Source organism: Mustela putorius, unplaced genomic scaffold (assembly GCF_011764305.1).
Source record: "Mustela putorius furo isolate JIRA1106 unplaced genomic scaffold, ASM1176430v1.1 tig00000174_pilon_pilon_pilon, whole genome shotgun sequence".
Lineage (NCBI taxonomy): Eukaryota > Metazoa > Chordata > Mammalia > Carnivora > Mustelidae > Mustela > Mustela putorius.
Genome location: NW_025421304.1, coordinates 32145080 through 32163029, shown reverse-complemented (window position 1 = coordinate 32163029; position 17950 = coordinate 32145080). Strand labels below are relative to the sequence as shown.

Sequence of the window (17950 nt, the reverse complement as noted above, 5' to 3'; positions counted from 1 at the left end):
ATAACATTAATAAATTTATTAATCAAAATTTAAACCAGATACAGTGCCACATAAATACTTTTATCACAATTTATAGGTGAAGAAACTGAGTCACAGCCAGTCACAGCCAGCCGAAGCCAAAACAGGATGAGAGCCCACGTCTGCCCGATTCCAGAACCCGTGGCCTTCCCTTGCACCTACCGTCTCCTTTCTGGGTAAGTAGCGCTTTGGTGGTCAGGCGACATAATGGCTGGGAGTAGCTTCCTGGTGAGAAGCTGGCCCATGCCTGATCCCCCCTGGGCTTCTGAAAATGGGGCATCTCGCCAGGCAGTGTTCCAGCGAGGAGTCCGAGCCTCCTCGCCTTCGCATGTTTGCTCCTTGGGTCCCCATCCCCTGGACAGCAGTCATGTCTAGGACTGAGCTGGCCGTTTCTGAGGTGCCTCAACTACCCACCACCCCCTCTCTCCCAGGTCCCGTAACTCAGGGTTTCACATGAGCAGTGGCCCCATCCCCAGAACCCAAATGGGGGCATCCATGGTGTTGGGGAAGTTGGGGAGGGCTTTAGCAACCTCTTAATCTCCATCCACCCCTTCCCCCTAAATAAGGAAACAGCTTCACGACAAGTCCTCGAACCCCCCTTCCTGACACTCTTCACTCATTTCTACCAGACATCCCGCATGTGACCGTGGCCGCTGGTCACAGCTCAGTTTTCTGACCATGTCTCTGCTACAGCCTGCCTTCTGTTGGCCCTACAGAAATTCAAACCAAGTCTTCCAGAAGAAACAGCTACCAAAAACAACTGCATTTTTTAAAAAAGATTTTATTTATTTATTTAACAGAGAGAGATCACAAGTAGGCAGAGAGGCAGGCAGAGAGAGAGGAAGGGAAGCAGGCTCCCCTCTGAGCAGAGAGCCTGACGCGGGGCTCAATCCCAGGACCCTGAGATCATGACCCGAGCTGAAGGCAGAGGTTTTAACCCACTGAGCCACCCAGACGCCCCGACAGTTACATTAAAAAAAAAATTACATAGCTGTGGGGCACGGGTGGGTTTGGCCCCCATCATTTTGCACTTGAGGAAACTGAATGGGGACAGGCAAAGACCTGCCTCCGGATAGTAGTGGCCCAGGTTCTCCCAACTCCCAGTCACCCACCAGTGCCCTTTTGCCCGAAAGCTCTGCCCCTTGCAGGGAACTGGAAAACAAACAAAAATAACACTCTGCCTCCAGGGCTTATGAATGTCCCTGCTAGAGAGGAGAAGATAGAGTGAGGGTGGGTTAGGGTTGGAGTTAGGGTTATCTGGCAATCTGGTCAGCACCAGATTCATATCAAAAATGAGGGAAGCCATGGTTATTCCATAACAACGTCCTCTCGAGGCCAACAGGCAGACCTCCACGGGCCTCAGGCACTGCGTGAGTGTGTGGAGTGTGGGCAGGGAGAATATCACGGCCGTATTTTTGAGTCTTTCTGAAAAGGTTAGGTCTAGTCACTTAGCTGTGCATGGAAAGAGACTTAGGAAACAATGAAAGAAAGAGCCGCCCTAACTCTGATGGAGGAGTTTCTCAATGTGGGGCATCAGCTTGTCTGGTGAGAGCAGCTGTCCTCAAAGGGAAGATGAAACAGATTTTGCTCAATGACACACTATGGACATAACTGTCCAAGTGTCTCAAAGTGCTCAGAGGAGCATCAGGGACACATAAAATTACCTTTAAAGGGAATAGAAGATTCTGAGTCAGGACCAGTGTCAGGTGTGAAACAGGAAACCCACAGCCCGGAGCTGTTCTAGCTGATCCTTCCGCAGATAAAACCGAGTGGCTTAACGCCCTGATCTTAGGCAGCCATTAGAGCTTCAGCCCAAACCCCACGAGGAAGAAAAGCAGTTTTCATTTTTTTTTAAAAGATTTTATTTATTTATTTATTTGACAGAGAGAGATCACAAGTAGGCAGAGAGGTAGGCAGAGAGAGAAGGAAGCAGGCTCCCTGCTGAGCAGAGAGCCCGATGCAGGACTCGATCCCAGGACCCTGAGATCATGACCTGAGCCGAAGGCAGCGGCTTAACCCACTGAGCCACCCAGGCGCCCACAGTTTTCATTTTTTAAACAGAGAAACTTAAAAAACATTGCTTTAACAATAAAAGAACACATACATTATGTCCCCAAGAATTGTATAAAAAAAGAAATGGTAAATATAATGTTTTCATTGTGAGTAAATGTACCCCCATCCGCCCCTAACAAGCCACCTTTAAATAAACATTGAACTCTGGTTAATGACATGAAAGCCGAGCTTTTCTAATGGAGGAGAAGATTCCTCACAAACGGATGTTCCAGCAAATGACAGTTATACACTTCGGACAAAATACAGAACACAGTGACTTGAGCGCTCTGAAGAGGAAACACAAAGGTGTTTCAAAGCCTGAAACACCCAGTGCTGAACCTCCAAGATTAAAACCCACCCAGTTCTCCTTCCGCAGAAGACCCCGGCTGCTGTAGAGTGAGGAGGAGCCTGAGAAAGGATTGGTCAGAGAAGGAGGATGCCCAATTTCAGTGAAAACTCACCCAAATCTGGCTGACCTCAGAAATGTGCATGGGTGGGTGGGGGGGGTGCCAGTGATTCCAGACTTGCCAGCCCGCATCAACTGGGGAGCCAAGACACAGGCGCTTCTAGGTGTCCATGATAGGTAGGAACATTGGAATCTGTATATACCGCTGTTGGCAACTTTTTTTAAAAAAGTACACTTTGGGAAAGAGTTGGGCAGACTCAACGAGTGAAATATATATTTATATGAGCCCCAGAAATTTTACTCCTAGTTATCTGTCTGGGAGAGACAGACATGCACGTCCATACAAAGACTTGGTCACAAGTGAGCACAGCACCATTCATAACAGCCCCAAACTGGAAACAACCCACGTGTCCCTTGAATCTTGAACGGATAAACTGTATATGGCCATAAAATAAAATACGATTCAGCCTTAAAAGGGACTGAACTTCTGTTCCTTTATTGAGTTGTCACTGACAGTCATGGAACAAATTTGTGATTCGTGCTAAAACACGGATGAACTTCAAATGCCTTCAGCAAAACGAGGGAAGTCACACAAAACACCGTACATTGTGTGATTTCATTGGTAGGAAATGTCTACAAAGGCAAATCTCTAGAAGCAGAAGGCAGACCCATCAGTGCTTGTCTGGGATGGGGCTGGGGCCTGACTGACTAGAAACATCCATGAGAGAAGGTTTCAGGTGATAAGGACGTTCTGAACCCGGATTGGGGTGATAGTTGCACAAATGTATAAATTGGCTGAAAATCATCCCACAGTACATATATGATGGATGAAACTCCTGGCATGTAAAATAGATCCCCACGAAGCTGTTTAAAAAATGAACAAACGATAGGAAACACCAACTCCTTTTGTGAGTCCGGCATTACATAGACGCCAGAAGCAGACAGAGATAACACAAGAAAAACGTGTAAGGTGAAGAGCACCTATGTCTCCATTTACTTTGAAACGTACCAAAACCAAGACAGATGAATGAATGGATGTAGGGATGGCCAGACGAATAAAGAGGTGACGAAGGATGTTCAGTAAAATGGGAGGTTCTAGCATTTGGTATTGGGGGGTTCACTGCAAAATTCTTCCAACTTGGCAGCACCTTTGAAATCTTGAATAATAAAACAGAGGAGGGGAATGAAGTCATAGCACGTGACACGGCTCAGTTGTATTTTTTATGAAGTCAAAGAATGTAAATAGCATTGATTTCATCCAGAAAAGAGGAGAAAATGTTTAAAAAACTGGGAGGCAGGGCACCTGGGTGATTCAGTCTGTTGGGATACAACTCTTAATTTTGGCTCAGGTCATGGTCTTGAGGTCATGAGTTGAGCCCTGCATCAGGCTCCACATTCAACAGGGAGTCTGCTAGAGATGCTCGCTTCCTCTCTCTCTGCCCCTCTGGTTCATGCTCTTTCTCTTTAAAACAAGAAAGGAAGGAAGGGAGAGTGGGTGGGAAGGAGGAAGGAAAAGAGAAAAGAAGTCTTTAAAAAAAAAAAAAAAGTACCTCACGGAGCTTGAACAATTTTACTGTACTGCCAGCCACATCCTGGAATAAATGTACATCTAGTACAGGTCCTTAATAAACTGGTTGGTCATGATAAGATCAGTTCAAAGGCATTAGCCCCATTGGCACTTGGAGACCGGAGCCCAGCTTTTTCACAAGCCTCTGCCTCACAGGTCCTTTGCTCCGGGAGCTTCATGACTCTGTTTCCCTTGGGGTCACTGAGTGTCACTCATCCCCCACAGTCTCCCACCCATTAAGGTGCCTGGCCATGCAGCTTACCTTGCAAGAGTAAAAAATAACCAACTGTCGTGCTCTCAAAATTGTGCTCTGAGGAAGTATTTTATCAACATTATTTGAGTCTTGCCAAAAAAAAAAAAAAAGGAAGGAAGGAAGGAAGGAAGGTGTCATGGCCAACTTTCCAAGCAAGTAGACAGAGGCTACGATAGCTTCACGTGTCAACTTGGCTAGGCCAGGGTGCCCAGATGTTTGGTCAAGCACTAGTCTGGATATTCTTGGGCAAGTGTTCTCTAGATCTGATTAACACTGAAACCCATAGACTGATTAAAGCAGGTCACCTCCTCAACGTTGGGGGGGATATGCACTCACTTCAAGACCTTAAGAAAAGGACTAAGATCTCCAGAGGAAAAAGGAATTCTGTCCCCAGACTCCCCTCAAACTCAAGACCTCGACATCAATGATTCCTGGGGTCTCCACCCTGCCTGTCTGTCCTGCTATTTCAGACTTGCCAGCCGCCAAATCCTTCAGATAAATCTCTCTATAGAGACGCACTTGCTATATGCCACCTCCCACCCCTCCGACCACTTCTCTATAGTCTGTACTGGTGATGACTAGAGAGGAGGCTCTGGGAAGGTAACGTCCCAGGGTCACACACCAATGGGGAGGCAGTGCGGGCATTTGGACCCAAGCCAGGTCAGCTCCAAAGTCATGTTTTTAACCAAACAGGACAACGGCCCTTTCACCCCAGGGCATCGTCTGACTCATCCCCCAGAGCCAAGTGTCTGAGGCTCCCTAACTCCACAGACCCCTCCAGGGGAGGACAGCAGGACAGAAAGGGCACATCTCTCTTTTCAAAGCTGCACAAAGGAGCCTCTCCTCAGCCCCTCCTGAGTCACGAGGGCCACATGGGGTATCCCCTCTCAGGGGGAGATTTGATTGATCTGATTTGGGTTTCTAGTTCACCCTGAGGACCTGCACTCCATTAGCTGGCCTGGGAGGCCCCAGGGAAACCTCAATTCGTGTGTCACAGCGCCACCTACTGGTCGGATTGAGGGGCAGCTGCAGTAACCAAATGCCCTCTGCTCCCTGAGGCCAGGACATTATCCCATTTTACAGATTGGCAAAAGGAGTTTTTGCTCGAAACGTTGCCCCATTTGCTCAATCATGTGTTAGCTGCCAGGCACGATACTAGATGCTGGGGGTTCAAGAGAAACCAGTCCTTGTTTGAGAGAGTGACAGAGGCGGAGGGGAAACTACCAGGAAAGACAGAGGTGGAAAGAGTAGAGGTGACACGCCAAAGGGGGGCCAGTTGTCCTGGGCAGGAAAGGCTGCACCACCATCGTGGTGATGGTGGGAGAAGGTTTTGGAATTCTGGAGAAGTCTGCCAGGCTGACATGAGGGGCCTGGGGGGCATCATTTGATTCTCAATTCAGAACTCTTCCCCAAGGACAGAGGACAGGTGCCAGGAAGGGCACCTTAGTGAGCAAAATATGGGCTTGCTGGAGTGTGACTTGAGAGGAGGGTGGGGGATAGGATCAGTCGCACACAGGGGCAAACGGGCCAGGATCCGGGCCCCTGAGTCACACACAGTTGGCCCCAAAGCTGCCTGGGGCAGCTCTGCCAGTCCCACCTATGGAGACAGAGCTCTGCCACACTAAGGAGTCTGAGCACGGTCTCCCCAGCAACGGGGAGTCCCAAGGAGCTGTTAAGTTACACCAGGGAGTAAAATGATCTCACGTGCTTGGGAAGGACAGTCCTGCAGAGTGAGGATGAAGGGACACCAGAAGCAGGGACATCATTTTAGGGATGATCATTGCAGCAAGCTTGCCAACGCTCAGAACTCCAGCGGCGGAGGTGGGGAATGGGAGGCCAGAAGAGACGAGATCTGGGGACCCAGTCTCGGTGGAGCTGGGCGATGAGGCAGAGGTCCAGGGAGAAGTCGGGGGAGGGGGACAGGTGCCTACCCCGGTGTGGGGCTCGGTAGACCATTCATGGACCTGAAATAAAAGGAGATTTAGAAGACAGGATGAGGAGGTTGTTGCTGGCGTATCAGTCTGTGGGATTCCCGCATGGAGTTGCTGGAACATGGCTTGGATGAGCAGAATAGATACCAGTGACTCCATGCTGGCAGCGAGTGGAGAATTCCTCAAGGGGATGAGGCCCTGCTGGCGTCACTCCTACATGGCCACGCCGTCAGAGAAATCCCCCCACACACACCTGAGCTGCACAAGGTGTCAGACGAGACGAGAGAGAAGGCACCAACAGCCGGTGCCTTCCACAAGCGTTTCCTCTTGAGCTTGAGGGCCTGCAGGTGACTGCGGTTTGGCTGGGCAGCCGATTTAGGCTGCGGGTCAGTGGGCCTCACACAGCCTCCCGGCCACCTGCCCTGTGCTACAGTGCACGGACCTTTCTGGTTCAGCTCCAGCCCTTCCCCCAAGCTGTGTGATCTGGGCAACGTCATGTTCCTTCTGAGCCTCCAGCATCCACTCAAACCTCCCCTCCCGAGATTGTTATAAAGGTTACATGGGATGATGTATAAGATACCCCTTGTCCTGCTCAGGGACCAGCGAAAGTTCTCCCTAACCCATGTGCCTTGCAGTCTCTTAAACAGTTGGCATCCATTGGTTTCTAGGCACAAGAGCAGCTCCTGGAAGGGTCTCAGAAGTCCTGAGCAGATTTCCAGCCCTGTTGGTTCTGATTCACTTGGAGGGGATTGCTTTAGGTGCCCCAGATGACTCTCAGGCACCACCGCTGGCGTCTAGTCCATGCTTAGCACTCACTGACTAGTTCACAGTTCCGTGTGTTAGAGACTTGGGTGTGAGTCTTTGTGACCTTCAGAAGGAGAGAGGGAGGCTTTCAGTTTCCAGCCATGCCACCACCATGTGGAGGGTGATGTAATCCTGTGTCTGCTGGACCTCGGAGTCCCGAGTCTGTTTCGCACTCTGGTGACACAGATGCAGATGGTCTTATGTACCCTGTTCAGCCTTTGTGATGGCAAATACATACACCAATAACTAGAGATGAAGAGTGTTTCACAAGTAAACACAGCCAGAGTAAGGAACGTGTTTGTTTATTCATTTACAAACCTAGCAGCATGAAAAGAACATCTTAACTAAAATCTGGCTTGATAGAAGTACAGGGAACGATGTTCCTACCGCCTTCATGGAATCAGAAATGCTGGTTGTTCTGGGTGCCAAAAGTCACCAGGGCTCCTGAGAAAGATCCTGTGCCCTAAAGTGCCTCAGATGTCCTCAGGACCTCTTGCTGTCGCTGCTCTGGGATTGAAAAGGACTGAGCAAACAGCATGCTCACAAATGCAAATAAGGAGTTACAGCCCTGTGCAGTCATTACAATGGCATTTCCCAGATCCCAAGGGTAGAGAGTGAAGTGTGAACTGGGCTGCTAGAAACCCGTTGATGGAAAGAAGCTGCGGAAAGGCATTTGATGTGGGGATGGGAGGCTCTGGGAGGAGGATGGGAACACTTGGAATGACTGAAGGTGCTTTGTTGTTCTCTTTCCTGTCTACACCCACCATGGGACATTCTAGAGTAAGGCCCGAGAACCTGGCTTGGAGAAGAGAGACGCTCCCAGCTGCCATTCTTGGTGTGCAAAGAATCAAAAGATCCAGCACAGATACTTTGAGATGCGAGAAATACCCTCCCCACCCCTTTTAATTTCTGTCCTTGAGAGAAGGCAGAAGTTTTACAAAGGCAAATCCAAATATCATGAGAATAAAGTCCCCCGAGGATGTGTGTACATGGGCAGCTCTGCTCTGTGAAGTATCGTGCAAGAAATCACTCCGACCTTTCACGCACGAGGAGCCAGAACAGAAAACAATGCTCAGTCCTCTTGACGAATAGCACAGTTGGTGGGTATGAGAGCCTATGGAGTACGAGAATCAACAAGAAAGGACAATAAAAGGAGGCTTGGGACTTTGCAGAGATGAACAACGGGGATAGCTGAGGGAAGCAGGGAGAAATCCGTACGGCTTGTTCGCCAAGCACTGCTTGTCCACAGAGTGGAATGAACACCTTAAGGATCACTTTACTTCACCCTCCGGTTCCCACACACAGCGAGGTTTCTCCCAAATTCATAAGCCTGCAAACGGCATAGGTCAAGCTGCTCATCAGGAAAGCTAGCAAAGGTTTTCTCCCCACATCACCATGTCTGGAGATCGGGAAAGACTTACCCAGGAATACACCTCAGATGAGTTAGTTTCTCTCTGCTTCTTTTGGGGCGGTCAGGTGACAACAGGCTCTGGGTCATTAGCCAAAATATTCAAAAGTATTTCTCTAGCACAGGAGCCAGGACGTCTTAAACTGTCATGGGTCAGACTAGCCAGGGCGGACCTTCTGTCCTCAGGCAGCCAGAACTCATCTGCACTGTATCGAGTGAGTTAACCCGCGAGTCTGGGCTAGAAAGTATGCATCTCATGGGCTGGTGTGGTACCACAGGGATCCCGGGACCTTTCTTACCCCTCCCTAACGGAAGAAGCCCTCTCTTTCTTGTGCACTGCGGAATCCCTTCGCCCAGCAGGGTGCCTGGCCCAAAGAAACCATAAGGAAACAAGATGGGCTCAGTGGGGGTGAGGGGGAGCCCGAATTTAACGAACAGGAAATAGTGTGGCGCAACCTGCAGGGGCCGCTGCACCCCCAGAACGCTCTCCATTCAGAGAACTAGTGACTGGACGAGGTGCCAGGAAGGGCTGCGAGTGCTGAGGACATAGCCGTGCCTCGGACTGAGGTTCTGTCGGGAGACGGCAGGCTTGCACCTGGCGGGAAAGGCAGTCGACCACCACAGACTGCACCTGGCGATGAGTTCCACCAGGGAAAGAAAACGGGGCCGCTGACAGTGAGGAGGGGCTGGACGGGGGCCTTGTCAGAAGATGGACCGAGAGAGTCCATTTCCCTCGTCGCAGACAGGCCAGGAAGGTGCAGGGTGCCAGAGCTCAGGGCCTCTATAAATCCCGCCTCGCCCGGGAAGAGCCGAGAGCCTGCGGGTCCAGAGCTGCTTTGAGCCTCGACCCTCCCGGGGACAGAAGTGGGAACGCGCCTGGAGGGCAAAACGAAGCTCCGCGCTCCCCAGAGCACCGCAGGGCGAGCGCCCCACCGCGGACCTCCCGGGTCCACCTGCAGAGGTCAACCCGCTGGGCAGCCGGAGTTCAAGAACATCAGGACCACTACGGCTGACGCCCAGAGTCCCGGGGCGGGGCCTCGCGAGACCCAAACAAGCCACACGTGGCAGGGGAGGGGCCGCCACGGGGACGTCACGGCGCGCGCGTGCGCGGGAGCGATCTCGCTCCGGCGTACCCTTGTGGGGGCCGTAAAGCGCGGAAGGTCGCGGTCCCCGGCGTTCCCCGGAACTTTTTACTCCCTCTGCCCCGCCTCTTTCCTTTCCCGGCTCCCAGCGTTCTGGTGCCGGGACCCCTCGCAACTGTTGTGGCTGCTGCCCCGCTGCCGCCGGGGTGGTGCTGACCGCGGAGCGCTCGGAGGCCCGTGAGGTAAGGAACCGCTGTGGGGCCGCTCTGGCCTCCTCTCAGCGCGTCTCAGCGCCCCCCTTTCCGCTCTGGTCTCCCTCGGGGCTGGTCCCGGCCGCTCCGCGTTTCGTGTCGCTTGCGCCGGGTGGCCTCAGGCCTCTGGCGGCCGGGGTCGAGAGGGATTCGCCTCATCTCTCCCAGCCTGTCCGCGGCTGTGCTCCGTCCGGCCGAGGTGGTCCGGGTTTCGGAGACTAGTGCCCGGCTGCCCCGGGGCCTGCGCCGCGGCCCCTCAGGGGGCGTCCGCCGCCTCAGCCCGACGTCCAGAGCGCCGGCGGTGACCGCGCTTCGCGCTCCCGGCCTCGGGCTTGCAAGCCCCTAGGGCGGAGGAGGCCGGGCTCGCAGGTCTTCGTCCGCTGCGGGCGCAGTTGCTTTCCCGCCTGGAGACGCGCTGCGGTCCGCCTGCGCCTCACTAACTTGCAGGACTGCTGCAGAGTGCGGCAGCCAAGTTAGCGGGGACAGTGTAGGCCCGGGGCAGTGGGCCGTCTTCGTGATGCGTGAGCACTCGGCACCGATGTGAAGCACACAGATGGGGTGCGGGCGTCTTCAGGTGTCCTTTGCCGGTGTGTGTGAGCGTGACGTACGGGGCTGCGGAGGGAAGGGGGTGGGGAGCCGCGCCCCAGGGCACACCTGGCCGGCACACCTGGCCGGCACACCTGGCCGGCGCTGGCGGTTCGTATTGATTTCTTAAACTTGTCTGAACACCCGGTGGCACTTGTTGAGAATTACATACCCAGCACCGGCAGGGTCCGACTCTCCAGAGGGGGAGCCTGGGAGAGAAAAGTCCTGGGGGGGGGGCTCTAGGGCTGAGGCAGGTGAGGGACATCTTAACCGCTCTCCCCTCACCAGTCTTTGTTGTCCCCAGCGGCCCGTTTGTACACACGCTGTGACCGTACAGAGGAACGACTCAGAGGGACTTGGAGCTGCCCTCTTGGTCGTGTTGGTGTAAGCAGATGTGGGCATACCTGGTCCCGATATTGAGTTTGCTCGGCAGATAATTTTTCTTCTTAGCGGAAGGCATTGTAGGGTCGTCTTAGTTTTTTAAAAATATAATTTCTTTTGGGCGCGTGACTTGTTTAGTCGGAAGAGCATGTGAGTCCCGAATGGGGTGTGGAGAGTACTTAAATAAAGCTTAAGATATGTATTTTTACACACACACATATTTTAAATCCGGTTATCGCTTTTCTTTCTTTGTTTTTGACACCTTCGGTTTCTTGTCTAGTGACTTTCCCTTCTCTGCCGTCAAGCTTGGCCTTGGTTTTGCTGCCAAACCTACTTGGATACTCTGGCACCTGCCTTTCTTTGTTTGGATCCACTTTAAATCTTTTTTGGTTCTTGTTTGCCTCCACCACTCACTGATTCTTTCAAGGTCATGATGCACACAAGGTCACAAATCTACTTGGTTCTCATCACCCTAGGCTGTTTTTTTTTTTTTTTTTTTTTTTTTTTTTTTCCTGGAACAGTCTAGGTTTCTAACATTGTTTATTTCATCTTAAACCTCATCTGTTAATATGTGTCTTCTGTGGCATTTGCAATTCCTTTTATCCCACCAAGGGATGTGTCTTGTGGTTCTGGCCTCACAGCTACCGCTTCTGTACTCGTCTGAGGTTGTTTGATGGGTAGCAGGGAGTAAAGATTCTAGGGTAGACTCTGTGGTGCCATCCCGACAGGGTCTTACTCCTGGCTCTGCCACTATTGGCATTAGAGAAGCTTGGTCCAGTTCCTTCCCTGTGCCTCAGGTTCCCCAAGCAGTAGAAAAGAAATTTTAGTGCCTTATAGGTTTGTGAGTTTTAAGTCAGTTTTAAGTCAGTTGTACACCTAACGCAGCATCTGGTAGATTGTAACTGCCTTTGAAAATATTCCCATTTTCTTTTTAAAAATTCTTTCACGTGATTTAGATATCCCCTGAAGTCTGAGAGCCTAGCCTTGAGATCTCTGAGTCCTCATTGAACTCCTCCCTCCCCACCCCCGTGTGTTCTCTCTTCTTATCCATTTAGCAACTTACATTTCCTAGGTGCCTATCCTGAATGCTGGGAGAAGTATGATCAAGCTATATCATTGGTCCCAGTTCCCAGAAATCTCCATGGTTATATGATACTAAAAAGTATCTTTACCAAGTGCTTCTTAGGTCCAGTGGCCATGTTTTTCCTTCTATTCTGATTGGGTGTTTGTAGCAGCTGTGTGAGGCAGGTCGTCCTAGCTTACCTCGTGGATGAGGAGCCCAAAGCATGGGGATGGAATAACTTGCTGCAAGTCCTAGAGCTAATGAGAGGTGGGTGGAGGCTTTCAAACCGCCAGCTGTCTGTCTCTCTGTAAAGCCTACATTCTCAGCTGGGCTGTTGTGCTGTTTCCCTGATTGACCAACATGGTCCGGGAAGCTCTGTGCTGGGAGAAGCCCAGGGTGCGATGGGAGAACATAGGAGGGCCACCTGACCCAGTGCTGGGGGAGGGGTAGGAGGGCCACCTGACCCAGTGCTGGGGAAGGGGTCTAATAAGATTTCAGGCTGAGAGCCTTGGCGTTACCCTTGTTTGGGGAGTGGGTGGAGAGTGGCGGGAGCTATACTGTTTGGTTAGAGGAACAGTGTGCCTGGATCCCGGGGGTTTCAGAATCCTATCCTGTTTGAGGAATTAGTTACAGAAAGGTTTAGCCTGGCTCCAGAGAGAGCAGAGATAAAAAATGAGCCAGAGAGTGAAGGGTCTTGCACTTCTGCGAAGGAGATTGCCTTTTCCTGAGGGCATCAGAAAGACACTGAAGAGTTTTAAGCAGGGGCGTGAAACAAGATTTTTCATTTGAGAAGACTGGCTTAGAGTCCTGTGTCAGGATTGTGGGGTGTGGGGAGAACGGGCTGTGGAAACCCTTTCAGGAAGCTTCTTCGGTAATCTGAGCAAGGGTAGCCGCCTGTACTCAGGTAGCTGCAGCAGCGGGGGGGGGGGGGGGGGGGGGGGGGGGGCCGGCGGCGGCGGCGGCAGCGGCGGCGGGAGAAGTCGGTCCACCTGAGGGAAATGAAGCCTGTGGAATCCTTGGTCCTTGCAGGTTGGCTGCATAGATGAGCCAAGAGAGGAGGAGCCCAGGGTAACACCCAGGGTTCTCATATATGGAGTCACACTGGGGACACAGAAATGGAGAAGATTTGGAGATTGTGGAGGATGGGTTTCCATGTTGGATGTGTCCATTTTGACCTCTGGGAGCCCCAGCGGACTTGCTGTTGTTCCCTTGGAGGTGCAGACGCAAATGTTGGGGCCGCTGTGGATTGGGCCCTCGGTCACGGTAGGTAGTGAAATCCCCCGGAGAGTAGGGGACCGAGGGGAGTAACTGGTCCCAGAGCCCCATGAGGGACATGGACTCGGAAAGATGGACAAGGGAGAGCAGCCAGCAAAGACGTGGCCAGGGTAGTAGGAGTCAGGATTAAACCACGAAAGAGGGTGTGAGTAGAAGGAGCGGTGGGCGACATGCGGTGCTTGAAGAGGACCTTATGAGGAGGGGGCCAGTGTTCCCAGAAGTTGGCAACATGAGCCTTCTCGGTGAGAGCAGCATTCCTGGCTGTTGGGGGAGGGGGTGCACAGAAGCCAAACTGCTTTGGTTCGGGACAGAAAGGAAATGGGGGAAAAAGGGACAGATCATACAGGAAGCCCTTTCCTGAAGGTATTCGTCAAGTGAAAAGACAGGTTGTGAGTTCGCATTAAGAGTCACTTCTGGGGCGCCTGGGTGGCTCAGTGGGTTAAGCCGCTGCCTTCGGCTCAGGTCATGATCTCCGGGTCCTGGGATCGAGTCCCGCATCGGGCTCTCTGCTCAGCGGGGAGCCTGCTTCCCTCTCTCTCTCTCTGTCTGCCTCTCCATCTACTTGTGATTTCTCTGTCAAATAAATAAATAAAATCTTTAAAAAAAAAAAAAAAAAAAAAAAAAAAAAAAAAAAAAAAAAAAAAAAAAAGAGTCACTTCTGGCTCAGGACGCCTGGGTGGCTCAGTCAGTTAAGTGGCTGCCTTTGGCTCAGGTCAGGTCATGATCCCAGGGTCCTGGGACCCAGTCCCGCATTGGGACCTTTGCAAGGTGGAGAGCCTACTTCTTCCTCTGCCTGCTCTGCCTGCCACTCCCCCTGCCTGTGCACGCTCTCTGTCTCTGATAAATAGATAAATAAAATCTTCAAAGAAAAGAGGAACCTCTGGCTTGACCACCGGCAGACCGTGCAGTCACTGAGGGGTAAGGGAAGAAGGACACAGTCAGGCGGCAGCACTCGGGTGCAGAGCAGAGCAGCACATGGGACTGCTTATTTCGTATGGTGGGAAATCGTTGTTTTAAATTTTACTCATTTATTTGAGAGAGAGACCGCACGCAGGTGCACATGTGCCCATAAGTGGGGAAAGAGGCAGAGGGAGAGAGAATCCCTATATGGGGCTCGATCCCCTGACACTGAGACCATGACGTGGGCTGAAGCCAAGTCCGACATTCAACCAACTGAGCCACCCAGGCACCCCGATGGGAAATCATAATTGCCTTCTATGTTTGTGTTTTCCGCCAAGACCATATTTTTTTATCATTTAGAATTTTTAAAGTGAAAAATCGCTACTCAAAGACATTTATGGAGGCTTTGTTCTGTTTCTTCAGTGGATTGGGAGGACTTGAACATGTGAAAACGCTGAGGGTCAGGAGGGCACCGAAGGCACATGGAGGAGGAGTTGGGTTCACGGACCTGGGTTCCTGGGGAGGAGGGGGAGGGTTCTGGGGCTCTTGGAGCCTTGAACTTTGGACTCTCTGAGGGAAGGAGAGATGGTTGCAGATGCCAGTGGGATTGTCGGTGGAGTTTCAGGGGAGGAGATGAGTGGGGTTATCTGCTTTGAAGGAAGGAAGGTGGGGGATCCGAGGTCTGGAGAGGATCAGTGCTGCGGGTTCAGAGGCAGAATATACACAGACATCTGCCTGTGGCTGAACCCGTGATGCCCCCCCGGTTAGGCAGGGGGTAGCCACTGGCCTGAGCCATGGAGGAACTGGGTCTGTTCCAGTGTGACCAAGCTGTAATCCTTCCGAAGGGAGGGGGAGGGGGAAGGGGAGGAGGATGCTCCCCGCCGCCCCCTGGAGGCGAGCTCAGTAGAACGCGGCTGGCCAGGAAGGGGTGGCCGCTCCCTCAGAGGAGCTGTGGCTCTGTGGACACCCAGGGGAGAGGTACTGGGCGAAGGGCCAGGGCTTAACTTTGGAAAGGATCCTCTGGAGGGCACAGTGGAGAGATCTGGAGGGGAGGGTGCAGGGTGGTGGGGAGGGAGGGAAGCACAGAAGTTGGTGCTGTGGCCACGAGGTTGCAGGAAGAAGCTTCTCTCCTGAGACCCTTGGGCAGGGACCAAGGGTGCGAGGAGGCCTGGTGACTACTGCGAGGCAGCCGAGTGATCGGCCCTGGTTGGGTAGGATTTGACTTGGGATGCGGTGTAGGCCTTGCTCAGTCTCTGTTTGGAGATGTTTGTGGTGGATAGGCGCCACACCTTGGCCTTGAACGAGTTGGGATTTTGGGGCCCCGCATGCTGCTGGGCGTGCTGTCTGCCGGGGCTCTCCTCGGAAGTCCCCTCCCCCCCAATGCTGGTGACCCGCTGGTGACCCTGCCGTCTCCCGGCAGGTGTGTCTGCAGTTTCCTGAACCTTGAACAGGCCTCTGCTTTGCTGGGAGAGTAGTTCTCCCTGGTGATCCGATCCCATACCCTTTTGCTTCTCTCTCTGAAGATGCTGGTCCCAGCCTGTGACACCCGAGGGTGCAGGATAAGCCAAGCTGGACTCCCCCACCCACCCCTGCATCTGGGAGGAGGCCTGCCGGTCCCTGAGTCTCCCTCCAGCCCGCGGCCTGTGCAGACACGGCGCACACCGTCCCTCACCACAGCTTTGGGTCCTCTCTCTCCTCTTCCAGGACCTCATTCTTTGTCACCAGCTCTCCTTCCAGATCCACCTCTTTCCCTTTTCCCGGCCCTTCCCGCCAGCAGTGAAACAGGTTCAGGGCCCGTGCCTTTAGAGACCAAGAGCCTTGCTCTGCTCCCTTCAGAACAGAAAGTGAAGGAACAGTCCTCACTCCCTCATCTCCTCGCTCGCTCGGGAGCTTGCTGTGGCCCCGGTTTCATCCCGAGCACTCCCCTGGGAATGCTCTTTTTGGGGACACCAAGGACCTCTGCTGTCCCAGCAGACCCTTGTCCATCGTGCTGCAGGGTCCCTCAGGCACCATCCATAGGGAACCACTTTTTTTTTTTTTTTTTAAAGATTTTATTTATTTACTTGAGAGAGAGAGTGAGAGAGAGCATGAGCAAGGAGAAGGTCAGAGGGAGAAGCAGACTGCACATGGAGCTGGGAGCCCGATGCGGGACCCGATCCCAGGACTCCAGGATCATGACCTGAGCCGAAGGCAGTCGTCCAACCAACTGAGCCACCCAGGCGTCCCGGGACCCGCTTCTTAAAGCCCCTTTCCTCTCTTGGCTTCTGTGACACTACAGCCCAGGCCTCTTTCTGCCTCGCCACGGCTCCTTCTCTGTCTCTTGAACCCCGTCTGTTTGTCTGGATGCTGTCCGTCTCCCCAGCGCGCTCTGTCCTCTGTCCGGTACTTCTTCCTCTTCCCAAGCTCTGCGTGCTGGGGAGCCTCAGGGTCCTGCTTGTTCCTCAGCATGCTGGGTCTCCAGATACCTGCGCTGGTCCTTGGCTTCAGGCCTGGATGTCTGACCACTGCTGGTCCTTTCCCCGTGGATGCCCGCCAGACATCTTGCGTGTAACCCCTCGGGTGGGCTGTTGGCCCGCCTGCGCCCCTTCACAGCCTCCCTCTCGCTCACTCTCCCTGCCCGCCTCCGTCCCCATCCCTGGCCCTTCACACTGTGCTAAGTGGCATCGGTTGCTTAACCCAGAAGCTCTGCCGTCTGCCTTAGTTCTCCCCTTGCCCCATTTTAACATCCCATTTGCTGGCACGTCAGTTCTGTCATTTCGCGTCCAGAGCAATCCAGTTGCGGCTCTGACTCCACTGCCACCATCCTGCTCTGAGTCTCCGTGCCCTCCCTCTAGGACTACGGCGGTCGCTTCCCAGCCCTGCTTTTCCTCTCGTTCTCCAGTCCTCTCCCCACCGTGGAGCCGGACTGATCTTGGAAAAGCATGTCCAGTTATTTCATTCCCTGCTTCTGTATTTTCCTTTGCACTTGGAGTGGAATCCCAGCTTGTCGCGATGGCATCCAAGGGCTGTGTGTCCTCGCTTTCTGCCTGCCTCTCCAGCCTTGTCGTGGGTCCCCTCCGCTGATCACGCTGTGGGCACATTGGCCTCCTTTCTGTGCTGGGACTTCTCAAGGTCTGCCCACCCCACCCCCCACCCAGGGCCTTTGCACATGCTTGTGCCTCTGTCCGGAAGACGCAGCCCGCTGATTCCTGGTCACCATCAGGTCTCTTTTCCAATGTTCCTTGTTCCCGTCCGTCCTATTTGGCACATGACTTCAGTTATTCCAGCACGTTGGCTTTGCTCCTTGTTTGATCTGGGTACGGGCCGCCCCTGCTGTGGGCACCCTCACAGACACTCCAACGCCCCCTTGCGTTCTGTGTCTCTAATGACAGTTGCATAAAGTTCGTCCCCTGCTGTCTCTATAGCTGGTGAAGCATCTGGAACTGCAGGGCCTCAGACACTGGCAGAAAGCGTGGCTAGCTGGTCTCTGTCGCCTCCTTTCCCTTTCTCAGTAATCCTGAGCACGGAGTACGGTGGAATGAAATCTGGTTGCTTTCTCCGTCTAGTGTGAATGTCGGGGATCTCCGCCGTAGCTGAGTGAGAGCACACCTCCGAGCTGCCGACAGACGGGATGTTTTTTCGGTTGCTGTCGGCGGTCCGAAGACAAAGGCCCGGCCGAGGATGGCAGAACCGGTCGTCGGGGAGGAGCAGTGCGTCGGCCGCCGAGGCGCATTCTGTCGCCCTGCCCGCCCAGGCGCAGGTGGTCATCTGCGGTGGCGGGATCATGGGCACATCCGTGGCCTATCACCTCTCCAAGATGGGGTGGAAGGATATTGTCCTTTTGGAGCAGGGCAGGTAAGGAGCAGACACACACGGTGTGGGGCTGTGTTGCACCCACTGCTCGGGCTCCCCTCATCCCCTCCCCTCCCCTCCGAGTAATATGGGCCCAATAGTAGCCAGGCTGACTGGCACTCAGTAGCAGGAGAAGAGCCACA

The 17950-nt window shown here is 53.2% G+C and overlaps 1 protein-coding gene across 6 annotated transcripts in view; it reads left to right on the top strand.

Annotated features, from left to right (window-relative positions):
* Positions 1-9555: 9555 nt before the first annotated feature.
* The window catches only part of LOC101692716 (pyruvate dehydrogenase phosphatase regulatory subunit, mitochondrial), a 37907-nt gene continuing 29512 nt past the window's right edge, over positions 9556-17950 (top strand). For 5 of the 6 annotated variants that reach the window (XR_006605605.1, XR_006605603.1, XR_006605604.1 and 2 more), the window contains exons 1-2: positions 9556-9763; positions 17522-17810. Coding sequence is in view for 2 of the 6 variants with exons in the window: in XM_045076302.1 (XP_044932237.1) it covers positions 17587-17810 (224 nt within the window). In the remaining 4 variants the exon portion in view is untranslated. The remainder of the gene's footprint in view (positions 9764-17521; positions 17811-17950) is intronic. The other variant, XM_045076300.1, reaches the window with a different exon arrangement.